At 34.6% G+C, this 13,474-nt stretch overlaps 1 protein-coding gene across 1 annotated transcript; it reads right to left on the bottom strand.

Moving 5' to 3' along the window:
* Positions 1 to 3,049: 3,049 nt before the first annotated feature.
* On the bottom strand, positions 3,050 to 10,980 carry LOC121412089. Its single transcript, XM_041604998.1, has 15 exons — positions 10,911 to 10,980; positions 10,223 to 10,394; positions 9,533 to 9,604; positions 9,063 to 9,212; positions 8,623 to 8,701; positions 8,323 to 8,468; positions 7,641 to 7,797; positions 7,033 to 7,153; positions 6,602 to 6,754; positions 5,907 to 6,302; positions 5,631 to 5,681; positions 5,149 to 5,220; positions 4,711 to 4,761; positions 4,392 to 4,466; positions 3,050 to 4,054 (listed from the first exon to the last, which is right to left on the bottom strand). Exons 2-15 carry the CDS (start codon positions 10,269 to 10,271, stop codon positions 3,050 to 3,052), a joined length of 2,577 nt encoding a protein of 858 aa, XP_041460932.1. The 5' UTR covers positions 10,272 to 10,394; positions 10,911 to 10,980.
* Positions 10,981 to 13,474: the final 2,494 nt, after the last annotated feature.

Below are 13,474 nucleotides of genomic sequence, written 5' to 3'. Positions count from 1 at the left end.
TATTCTGAACATGGTTTTAAAACGTGGTAAAATTATTGGATTCAAAAGTCAGTTCGTGCATTGCGCTTGCATCGATTGTTTAGTGGGATCCCTATACTATTCATATTTACAAAAAGCTCTAAAAAATTGGGTTTAAAAATCCAAAATTATTAGCTCGCGCCTCGCATCAATTGCTTAGTGAGATACCTATTCTTTTCATTGTTACAAAAGGATAACAAGTGGAATGCCTCTGACCGTCTCACCTGCATCACGCAGCTCAATATAGCAGCAGAGCTGACTTTGAAAACTACTCTAACTCGCACAAGATGTTCAGTGATACATGGTTACTCTTATGTCCACTTTTTATGAACTAGACCAATAAACTTACAGAGATATGATGGTTATACAACAAAAACAATCCCAACATGGCCAAAGTTCATTGACCTTACATGACCTTTGACCTTGATCAGGTGACCTGAAACTCGCACAGGATGTTCAGTGGTACTTGATTACTCTTATGTACAAGTTTCATGAATCAGATCCATAAACTTTCAAAAGTATGATGGTAATTCAACAGATACACCCAATTCGGCCAAAGTTCATTGACCTTTGACCTTGGTCATGTGACCTGAAATGCACACAGAATGTTCAGTGATACTTGATTACTCTAATGTCCAAGTTTAACAAACTAGACCAATAAACTTTCAAAGTTATGATGGTAATTCAACAGATACCCCCGATTCGGCCAAAGTTCATTGACCCTAAATGACCTTTGACCTTAATCATGAGACCTGAAACTTGCACAAAATGTTCAGTGATGCTTGATTACTATTATGTCTAAGTTTCATGAATCAGATCCATATATTTTCTAAGTTATGATGACATTTCAAAAACTTAACCTCAGGTTAAGATTTTGATGTTGATTCCTCCAACATGGTCTAAGTTCATTGACCCTAAATGACCTTTGACCTTGGTCATGTGACATGAAACTCTAATAGGATGTTCAGTAATACTTGATTAACCTTATGGCCAAGTTTCATGAACTAGGTCCATATACTTTCTAAGTTATGATGTCATTTCAAAAACTTAACCTCAGGTTAAGATTTGATGTTGACGCCGCCGCCGCCGCCACCGGAAAAGCGGCGCCTATAGTCTCACTCTGCTATGCAGGTGAGACAAAAACTTGCAGTTTAGAGTCAAGAAAATCAATAATTTTCAGTTCCCACTTCACGAGGCCTTGAGAGATACCACATTGTTTTTCTCATATTTTCTTCGGTCTGTATACCCAAAATATATTTTGGTGCCCCTACAAAAGTTCAAGCCCCCCCCACGTGCACTACTGCTGAATGAATACCAGTTGTGCCACTGATGAGGAGATGAGTTGGTTGCCTTCGAGATTCCATTATTTCCAAGAGGTTATCAATAACATTATTGAAGGATATTCTAAAACGACTGGTAAAGAAATTACAGCTACTGCTCATACAATAGCACCTACTCTGATGAGAAGTTAAACGAAATTGAAACCAACAAATGCCTTAAACAGAAAACAGAAATTGGCTTCGCGTCGCATGAATTCTTTTTTTAACGGATATAACATGAATTCATTGACTTTTTTCCTTTACGAACTAAGCATTAAAAAAGTGGCCTTCAATTTTTTTATTCATATGACTATGAAATAAGATGTTTAAACATGCATTTTAGGCACTTTATTGACCTGGCAGAGAGGTGGGCGCCATTTTTCGAAAAGTACACAGGGGCGCCAAAATCAGATCAAATTTTTGCCCCTCCCTACGAAATCCTGAATCAGCGCCTGTGTATAGGTGTGCATACACATAAACCCACACATCACACTCCCTCACCCCAGCGCACACAAACACATAAATTTCGCGCTCACTGCGAGTATCTAGAAAAAAAACATTGTAGCGTGGGTTATTTTGATATTTTTTATTGTGAACTAGACTTGCAACATTACATAGTCTTGTCATGTATTTCGATACAGTGCATGGCATTTCAGAATAAGCGTACGCGTAGTATTTCTAAAGCTGTAGATTTTCCAAATTCAATTTCGTTGATTTGCTAAAGTTAATGGTTAATATATCTACCATTTGTTGCATATTCAGAATTTTTCTTGGATTTCGCATTTCGTTACTATGACGTACTCGAAAGTCAATATTGCTTTCAATTTTCGAATACAGCTTGATATCATTAGTTCCAGTCAATATTCTATTTTGCAGGTTTGTTTCATGATCCAAATATCCCGTTGTTTCTTATTGAAGAATATTTCAAGTCAGTTGAAGGTTTGTTTATGGCCCAAAAGTATCCGGTTTGTTTTTTTAGTCGTTATTAGTTAAAGCGAATTGTTCCTATTCTTCCTCCGCAGGCTTGTTCATGTGCCTGCGTGTGAGCTTTAGGAATCGTTTGAGCTTCTTCTTCTTTGTCTTTGGATCCATTGCCTAAAGAAAGGAAAAGATAGAAGGAATAAAACAGAATGAGAGAAGAAAAGACATTGTGTACTGCTGAAAAGAAGATGATAAACGATTTAAAAAACATTAAAAGTATAACTTGGGGGGGGGGGCAAGAAATATGATTTGAGTAGTGCATGCATTTTGTAAATTAAGTATCGACATTAAGTTATCTGGTTGACATTAGCATTTTACCTTAGCGTTTAAAACCATTGTAAACATAGTCAACATTTTGATGATCTATACATATTTTCGCTATTGTTTTCAATTGTAAACAAAATAATAAAACAGGCATTGATGTGTAAAGTTTAGAGTCATCACATAAATCACACAAACTGAGTCAGACTGTTCAATTACCATTTGTTTGTTATCAATAGAGATATCCGTAGTCATTCCCTGGTTGGTTGATTTAGGGAATCGTCTCTGTGAAGGCTCCTTCCGGGTCTTTTTAGAAGGCTAGATAGAGGTTATAAGAAAAAAATATGAAGTTTAGTTCCAATACTTTCTGAGAACTTAAAAACCAATATCATAATTTTAAAGTTAATGAAACAAAATAAATGTATCATCGTTTAAAGTAGTAAGAATTTATTTCTTAGTTAACGGCACTATTAAAAGTAAGCTTGGAAGAAAGGTTGAAAGGTTGTTTTAAAAATATTGTTATTGTGAATCACCTTTACGAAATCTCCTCCGTTGGCAGCAGGAACAGTGACGATGTCTTCAGATCTGGAAGCATCATTATCCGGCTCTTTTGGACGAGATGGACTTCCATGATCTGGATCGAAGAGATTATTCTCAAACACTTCTCCTTGTCCGACGTTGGGGAGATGATTTGGCTGCTTTAGGGGCTCGGTGGTCCAGTTCTGGATCTTTGGACGAGGAACCGGGAACTCCCTCATCAATGGATCTACAAGAGGTCCAGTATTCTTGACCCCGAGTACGTCCTCTGTTGCCAAAGAAGATGGCTTTCGTGCGGCGACCGTGATGTCATCAGAAAGAGATGTGATTTCTGGCCCGGGCTCGTTTGTAGCATCAAGGACTTTCTGGATTCGAGCAGCAGTAACCACATTGGCCCTGGATTCCCTGGTAGAAGTGATGTTCAGGCAAGGCTCATTCAGTGGTTTAACATTGATGACCCTTACGTTTGGAATGCCGCCGTTATTCTGGCTTTTTATGTTAGGCAAAGCAGTATCGGAATCGGTTTCCTCAGGGATCATTATCTGCAAGGTAGGCACTTGAACTGGTAGAACATTAATGATCCTCGCTTTAGAAACGACGCCGTTGACCTGGCTTTTGGTCTCTGTGTAAAATCGGGATTCATCAATGTCTTTATCCATGTTAAAGTCATCTACTGGTTTGATAACGATCTGTTTCAGATTCTCAGCAACTCTGGTTTCTTGCACCTTCTCATCAGATCCAGAGTCCCAAGGAACCTTGGTCTTCAAAGGCTCTTGATTGGGTTTGCATGCCGCTGGCAGGATCTCCAGAGGAAGATGGGTCAGTTGGACATCAGATCCGGATCCTTTGGAAGTTTTCGGAGAAGATGACACAGTGGATTCGAGGGATGGTGTGATCTTTGGCAAGAAGCTGTAGTCATTGTTACGACTGGGCTGTTCCTATTACAAGAAATCAATAGATTATCATAAGTTTTCAATGTTAAATTCATGTCTCTCATAGTTGTTTTGAATATCCTGTTCCGTTTATGCAAAATGTCATTTCTGGAAAAGCAATTGAACTCAACCATGCAAAAGCTCTTAAATAATGATTGAAAAATGTTCAATAACGGAGGAGATACATGTACTGCTACTCTTCATTTACAAAACTAAACGAAAATTGAAAACTGTGCAGACAAAACATAATCTTGGTACATCAGCTTAAATACATTGAAGGAAACGCTGGGAAACTTTTAAAATATATTAATGTTGTATTCAATTTGCAACATTGGTTGCGTACCTTATTCACAGAGGTGTACCTCTGCGTCTGATCTGTCACATCCGTGTCAGAATTTTTTGGCGAAGTCAGGGTGTCCTGATTAAATAAAACCAAGTAAAGATGATTACATTACAACAAAAATTTAAAAGAAAAAAAGTGTTTATATATGGAAAGTATTTTCTGTTTAGGTACAAATCACATAACGTTTAGTACAAGCCACAAACGAGCTGATTTAACTCCTTTTAAACTGTGATAATATACTAGTAGTTTTCATTATCGAGATTCCAAATCTTCTCATACTAACTCTAATAACTACGATTCTTCATTTTGAGATACATACCGGTTGCTTGTTCACAGAGAAGATAGAATATCCTCCTTTTGGAGCAGCAAGCTTTGAGATGAAGAAAATAAAGTAAAATTTTAAATTTTAACCTCATAAAACTGTTAAGATTGACGACAGTATTCCTCGATCTAAAACGGTGTTTTGTAGTAATTCTCAAATGGTTTATCACATCTGAACGAATTTAACGATTTATTTCAGTTTCCTACGAAGAATTAGTTGTCATCTTGCAAGCCACACTCGACCAAGGCGAGGTAAACTGATTCAATTTTTTGAACGCCATGACAGTATCATATCTGACAGATATGTAAGGTGTAATGATCCAGTAGTATTGAGATTATTACGGATAAAGTCAAATTATTTACTACGCCGGCCATTACTTTGTTTTGGGGGCATTGAATACGATGTTTACAGTAAAATACTTTTTATGATCAATACCTTGTCTTCACGATCCAAAGTACCTCTGTCTCCTGTCTTGATGTACTCAGATACAGGAGACGTTCCGGTGTCCTGTAAGAAGTACATGAGGTCAACATCTTTATTAGATATCTCTGTATAGTTTAATTGCTGATGTGATGGAAGTTCCCATGAACTCTGAATTTACAATGCATGTACCGTTTTTGGAGATAAACATGTTATTTCATATAATATATATGTTTTATTTGACAGTGGTGAAACATTTATATGTAGGACTAAACTATTTTTCTAGCAAATATCGCGCACACCCCCCCCCCAAAAAAAAAGAAGAAATAAATAAATAAATACATAAATAAATAAATTAGAAATAGATAAATAAATGAAATAAAAATATATATGAAATAAAATAATTAAAATAAAGAGTGTTAATTGCAAAAAGAAAAACATTCATCTTATTTGAAATTATTTGTAACATTCTTATCTATACATCTAAGGGTACTCACCGGTTGTTTTTGGACGGAGAATATAGAGAACCCTCCATTGGGAACAGAAGCCTATTAAAAATGAGAAGGAAAATGAATAATTATTCATTCATCCAGGCATGTAATAACTATTCGATTGATCAAAACACGAATTCACCTTCGGCTGAAAGACTTGAACCCATTTGCAACTGATGTTGATGATTGGGGTATTAAGTTATTAACAATAAAACAATACCATATGAAAGGTTGTTGGCACACAAGTAGTTCTTCTTTCTTACACAATCTCTTACAACTCACCGTGGAGATCTCAACTGCCGCGCCGTCTTCGTTCGGAAATTGTTTCTGACCGGTTGGTGACCCAGCAGGAGTGATCTTCTTCGACTGCCTAGCCACTACAGAAGGCATGGAAACAAATACCGAGGACGTTGCAGGTGTCTGTTTCTGGACAGTACCAGATACTTTTGGTATAACCGTTGATGGTGTTCGGTATGCTGGGTCAACAGTAGCAGACACAGTTGGTATCTCCGGTGATGGTGTTCGGTATGCTGGGTCAACATTAGCAGACACGGTTGGTATCTCCGGTGAGGGTATTCGGTATGATAGGTCAACAGTAGCAGACACGGTTGGTATCTCCGGTAAGGATGGTCGAAGAAGGACAGCCAGGCACTCTTCCGATGGTGCGTTGAAAGGCAACTAAATTAAGAATAAAACGAATTTCATATAATACTCAAGAAAATCTCCTTTATCTGCCATTAATGGAGATACGACTACTCGTCTTTGTTTTATATATATTAAAAATCAATTCGGTTTATCGTTAAACGGCATATCATTTTCCAATACAAAGATTAAGTTGTTACTTTTGCCTTTTTGTCTACATGATCATGAAAAAAGCAATTAGATTTTATTTGATGTTGTTTTTGTTGTCATTCATTTTATTTACCTTGTTGATTATGATTTAAGTATATCAGAATCTAAATAAAACAAGGACCTACCACTGGTGTTTGGAAGTGCTGGGGTCCTTCGGGGATAGTCAATGTCGTTCCAGGTCCGATATCCGATTTCTTTCCAGTTTGGAAAATGGAATAAAAGTCCTTCGATGGAATATAGAGATCTTCTACGTCTTCATCGATATCACGGAATGAAACCTATAGATAAAAAATAAATCACAAACATGCTAATATATAGGTCTACATGTGTATATTCCATCATTATACGCTTTGACACTGGTTTATTTATTTATTTATTTTTATTTGAACATAAAAGTAATGTTAATTATCCCACGATTTTTCTTCAAGTCTTAAGACTATGTTGAACTAGGAATTAATTTAAACACAATATATTACTTATACATGATTTTACGGAAATACCAGAAATATATATATATATATATATATATATTTAAATATGTATCAGCCTTATATACCTTTCCTGCTCGCAGATGGAAAGGGAACCGTTTATTAAGACGGTCCGGTCGCGTTATATACAGGAAATAGGCATGTCCAGTAAAACACAAAGCCAGGTCGATCCCATTCCAGATATTAGGACTGTAGGGGAAAAGAAATAAGCTGTAATTATGAATAAAATAATGATAATCTGGAATGATTTGTATTATATTTATTTGGGGTCAGGATTGAAACATTAATGACACAATGAAAGATCCACTGAGCTTTGCCCGACATATGAGAAGTTATGGGAGGACCCTTGCTTCCAAATAGACCTATGATAAATAGACCTATTTATATATATATATATATTATATATAAAGAACTCAATATTCATGATTGTAAATCTGAATGTGACTATACAAACATGGTATACTATTAACTTCTAACATTAAGTCAATCTATATTTTCAGCAGAAAATCGATTTCAAAAAAGAGATTTTGAGATTTTGAATAGGCCTATTCCGAAAGAAAAGAGTAGGAGTTTTGTTTTGTTTCTAATGAAAAGGGAAGTTCTTTAGTGTGTGTTTTTAAGCAGATTAACCTCTTTCTGGTAGTTATGGGATTGATAACTGAAAAATGTAAAGTACCTTTTTAGAACTGGGTAGACGTACAAGGATAGAAGTCGATAGGTAGGCTCAGCTACAAACCAAACACTAAAGAAGATAGTGAATGGTAAATAGAAGGACACCTTTCTTGGGTGGTTCTTGATCGTCACGATACAGCCGTATACGAAAATGATAGCACCTGATAATACAGAAAGATAGAGAATAAAAGAGGAGAGGGGGGTGTAATAAAGAAGTACCACATGTTGTAATTTTCTAACTTGTAATAGAATAGGGTAACAATAACAATGACTTTTTCAGTCTTCGGACTTGTTTCATGGCAAAATATCGATCAGATATCTAATAATAGAAAAGTACGATATTTGACCTTTATACACTTGAATCAATTTGTAAAATGAAACATATAGCAATAGGCCTTTAAAGTTTGTAAGATGATAATGAGAAAACTCATGTTGTATGGGCAGTGTTTCATCAAGCTTGCCACATTGACAAGTTGTCGTTTTTTGAGATTATATAGACAGAGAGCAGCGCTTCTCAGCTAATATGCTATAGGACGTCATTGAAATAAAGAATTGATTTTGTTAGCAATAAAGATTTTCATGAATCCGTCTCACAATCCTTAAGGTCTTTATCAACCTTACTAATGAAGAATTGCTAGTAAACTTGAAACTCCAGAATTCTTACCAGTAAATCAGGCCAATCACACCGCTTGCTGATAGTGACGTCATACTAACAATGATGTCTTGGGGGTCCAGGAGCACACGTTGGTCAAAGAAGACGATAGTGTAGAAGGTCAAGTAGATGAAACCAAAACATATCGTCTTCACTGTTCCAGGAAGGCTGATCTGAGCTCTGTGAAGCAAAAGTGAAATTAATGTCCTCGTTTATTGTCGTCGTCATCATCATCATCATTATTATTATATTTACCATCATCGTCATCATCACCATGATCATTTTAAAATAATTCACGTCTATTAGTTTCTACATTGTGTGAGGTAGTACTTACCTGGTGATAGAGAACCCCTTTGACACAAGCAGAAGAACACACACAAAGAAAACCGTAGACAGCCACGAGAAAACCTCAGCTGAAAAAAAACAACAAATAAAAATATATACCTATCATTTCAGACTACACTGCTGTATTTAGTAGAACCTGATTTATCCGACACTTTTCAGTCTGCTTATCGACCTCGTCATAGAGTCAAGACACTAATCTTAATATTTTTTTAAGATGGAAAGTGCGCTTTATAAATGATGATTATATCATTGTCACTATTAATACTGATACAACAATTTATTACACTTTATGTTTTATGTGTTTATAATTCATTTCAAGAAAGTGCATTCATTATGATGATTTCAATAAATGTTTTGTTGTTGGAATATAGCTAATCAAAAAGTTTAACATTGGCAATATTTTCATAATTTAAATTAACTTTAATTTACCAGCGTCTTGCATCTTAGTCATTTCAAGTCCGGTCCGGGCAAACCTCGATAAATCGATGTTTAGGAGTAGAAGACACACTGTCTTGAAGAACAGACTGCTATAGAATAACCGATAGGTTAGATGCAGCAGCTTTCTCAGCGACAAGACGTCTAGAATAAGAATAAAGTCACATTTATTCATAAATAAAATGTTAAACATAAAGCGATCTGGTAGCTATAAAGAATCATATGACCAAAATTAAATGCCATTTAAGAAAAGAGTAAGAAACATGTAAAAGAGAAAAAAAAGTGAGAAAAAGAAAATAGAATGAAGGCAAAATAATAAAATGCCTTCAAACAACTTTGAAAAAAGCCTCATGGTTCAAAACCCTCATGGTTCCAAAAAAAAGCAATTAAAACTTATACAAATGAATTTATTTTTCGAAAGACCAATTATATTTAATAACGAATTGAAAATCATTTAAGCTTACATCTGAATCGAGTAGCCACGATAGTCATCACCACGTATCCAAGAAAGAAGGCCAAGTCAGTCTCCATCATGACTAAAAGGATGGTAAAATAAATTTTCATACATTTTGTTTGAAAATAAAGAGAACAGCATTGTAATTTTTATTTCATTAAAAACATGTTAAGTTATATGGCCTTTATGGCTTACAAGCAAAATCGCGAGCAATCAATCAACGATAAATCGAATGATCACTTCCAATAAATTATCAGTTACACTCATTTGTTCAATATTTCATTCAAACAGTAAAAGAAAAAGGCGGTTAATAATTGTTTGCAGACTTGCTCCATCAGTTAATCACAAACTCAATCCATACTTCATTCACTCACTCACTCAATTACTGTCTTCCCCCTCACTTATCCATTCATTATCACTCTTTCAATTAGTTAATCTATCCATCCATCAATATATACAGTTATTAATAAGTTTATTTGGTAATATTAATTTTTTTATGTTACATTCTGTATCCTTTGAATAAAGATAATTTCTTTAATCTATCCCAAATTTGACCTGTGTTTTTTTTATATCATGATTACTGAATGTATCAAGAACTTTTATGATATTTTTATTTGTCTGTATCATAATGATAATTATATATACACATATTCTATTAAAGGACAACTGTATGAAATAAATCAATTATGCAAAATCTTACATTTCTGATTTTCAGCGAATTCTTTGAGACGATTGTTTCCATTTGTCATGTGCAAAGAAAACGAGACATTCCTTAACCCTTTCCGGTTGGATCGGCAATTAGTCAGGTGAACAAAATAGTACTGTGGGCGCTGTCGGGATTCGAAGTCGATGGTACCTTGACAAACCAGCCACTGGATAAAGAAAGTGTCAAAAATAAGGATAAAAAATAACAATCTAATGAAAATTTAGAAGCGAATTCTATTGTTCTCAGTTTATTTACTTAAGTTTATGTCAAATTGATTTGAAGAGGATGATGAGTTAGTACTACATCACCACCCTAATAGTTATTACCTCTCTTAACACCTACTACTAATGAAAATGATGATAATGATGATGATGATGATAATAATGGTAATAATAATAATAATAAAAGTAATAATAATAATGATGATGATAATAATCATGATAATAATGATAATAATAATATTAATAAAATGACAGAATGCCAAAGGCTCTAAGGCATACCCTATAAAGAGTATTTACAATAAATTATGTATGTAATCATCAATTTTGCCAAGGTTTATAACAGTCAGGCAGAATTTTCACAAATACGTCAGATGATCTTGACCACGATAGGCAAACTACTGAAGATTATGTTGCCCTGTAAAATTTACTTAAATTTCAACAGTATAACGCTGTATACTCACTTTGAAACCATTTTCATCAGTGATCACGTGACAAGCAGGATCAAGACCAGTCAATTTGATTTTAAAATCAAGATCTTTAACCCTATCAATCTTTCCCCGACAGGTCTATGGGAAAAGAAAACAAAATATTAGCTAATGTTGCGTTGAAGATGCTAGAAGACATTTTTACTTTAATTTAATGGATTTAATGTGACACGCTTATTCTCTAAATATTTTTTTTCAGGAGAGTTTTAAAATTTTCAAAAATTAAGTGTAAATAACCATGATTATTTTCATGGTTTCTCCGTTTTAAAATTCGATATTTTTTTCCTTTACAGCTTAGATAGTCAGTGATTGTTTTCAGGATAAAAATCATGTTATTAAAATGCCATTATATTGATATATAAAAATAACAGACCATTACTGACTCTCATTAATCATCTTATAGAGGCAAGAAAAGAAAAAAGATACAAATAATTAATGCAAACTAATAGCTTCGGATCATAACTGCATTAGTAACTTTTTATAATTTATTGTACTAGGATTGAACATAACATCAATAAAAGTGACAAGAATTCTACTTCTTATTTAAAAAAAAATGTTTGATTACCAGTCTATTTTCGTTCGGTCGTATGTTTCCCCACTGCCCATAGCTTTCATCGAATATGACAAGTCGATAGCAGCATTGGTCCTATTAAAGGAAGGATTTTAATTTCATATGAAATGAGAACACAACGAATAATAAAAACTGATATATAACAGAAGCATGCATGCAATTTTACCATTCTTCGGCCGATCTCAAATTGTTGATTAACATGTAGCACACACGAGTAATATCTATAACAATATATTAGTGTAAAATGACCCCCAAAAATAAAATAGCATTTAACATCAATTATCAACTGAAAAGTTGGCAGATATTCCCTATCAAAACGAAAATTATATTCAAGTTTGTATTTCAAATACAGTGTCCAACAAGATCTATTCGATCTATTATAACTTTGAAACCTGACCAATCTTAAGTGTGTTCAATAAAATTAAGATTTGTTTCAATCCAGTATACTCTATCGAAAGGGGATCACTTACAGCTGGGTAGGTTATAGTATAATTCAGAATGTTGTCTTGGGTGTTTTGGAAGTAAAACTGATCCAAAAAGGCAATATCCTGGAAGATAAAGAGAAAGAGAGAGGGGGTGGAGCATTACTATTTTCAACATGCTTAAAGACTACTTGTAAAAATTATGTGTACACTTTTTAAGCACGTTGTGTAAGACCATCACTCTATTGTTTACATCTTTTTACACAAAATTTTTCAAATTTTAAACAATTATCAGTGACGAGCTTCAACAACGTGTTTAACATTTCAAATAGCGTTTTTATTAAAAATATAAATGAAATATTATTTATTCATTAAAATTATTACCAATGTTTATTCTTTTGGATTTTTATTCATTTCGATGTATGCCTGATTTTCAACACTGTTTTTGATTTTATACGTGAAGTATTATCTGGAACTATATTATGTTTCGAAAGAAATGCAAGTGTGAATTGCCCTTTTCTGCATGCGGTTTTTTTGCAAAACAGGTCTATACGGAGTATTTTAGGGTCTATAACTAATCAGTATGTATAAATATGGTTTATAATGTTTCAATTCTTTTGCGGGAAATCATTATATAGGCCCTAATAATAAATAAAAACAGCAAAGGGATTGTGTATTCCTGGCTCTTTTTTATTAAGGCCGGGTATTCCTAGTGACATTTTCAGTGAGAAAATACTCAGTTCAGTCCATATAGACTAAGAGTGTCGTTAAGTTTTAAAATAAAATACAATTGAAATTCAAAAGGATGATATCCTTTAAGTAGAAAACCAAACTATCTGTAAATTATGAGTATGTTTTTTTTTCAATATTTGGCAAACACTGGAGTTACATCTTCAGAAGACGATCTTCTTATGGTATAGGCCGATCCAGTCGTTGGAAATCGGGACAGGTTGTCAATCGGAAAAATCCGGACAAGACATAGTGGACAATTTCAAGAATTTTTTTTTTTCATAATTTGGTTTAATTCAACCAGAGCAGGATTTTTTATGTTTATCCCGACACTACAAAACCCATCTTACCAGATCAGAAACCCATCAGATGCAAGCCCCGATACCCCCCCCCCCTTCTCTTTCCTCAATCACCCCATCTCTTTCTCTTGAAACTCACCTGGTCCGTAGAGATATCCCCGTGTTTGAATTTGGCATCTGCATTGCCCGAAACGAGCAAAATGCAGGCCAAAACCAGCACGAAGAATTTTTCAAGTTCCATAGTCGATCTTCCGGTAAATCAGCTTTTTTATTCACTTGATTTTGTGGCGAATTTACATGCTGAACTACAAGTAAGTTCCGATCGATGAAAAGCTTGAAAAAATTGTGATTAGTTGGTAGCAACGCGTTGACAATCATAAAACAGTGAGTGGATGACGTATGCGCGCAGAGGGGAGTGACGTAACAATGCACGCGCTTGCATGATTGGGGAGGTGGCAGAGAGATATGTGGGCTATTCGAATCTTAACTGGGTTCCAAAAGAAACTTATCAAACTATAC

This window comes from Lytechinus variegatus, chromosome 3, assembly GCF_018143015.1.
Source record: "Lytechinus variegatus isolate NC3 chromosome 3, Lvar_3.0, whole genome shotgun sequence".
Classification (NCBI taxonomy): domain Eukaryota; kingdom Metazoa; phylum Echinodermata; class Echinoidea; order Temnopleuroida; family Toxopneustidae; genus Lytechinus; species Lytechinus variegatus.
The sequence above is the reverse complement of the archived record's forward strand: the minus strand, read 5'-3'. Positions and strand labels throughout refer to the sequence as shown.

What these genes read in the sequence shown, in the direction of transcription:
- LOC121412089 (XM_041604998.1), bottom strand. Translation starts at nt 10,271, where the DNA reads ATGACAAATGGAAACAATCGTCTCAAAGAATTCGCTGAAAATCAGAAA. An exon ending in ATTCGCTGAAAATCAGAAAT is followed by an intron (nt 9,605 to 10,222) that starts GTAAGATTTTGC and finishes CCATCCTTTTAG; the next exon opens with TCATGATGGAGACTGACTTG. An exon ending in GGTACACCTCTGTGAATAAG is followed by an intron (nt 4,055 to 4,391) that starts GTACGCAACCAA and finishes TTCTTGTAATAG; the next exon opens with GAACAGCCCAGTCGTAACAA.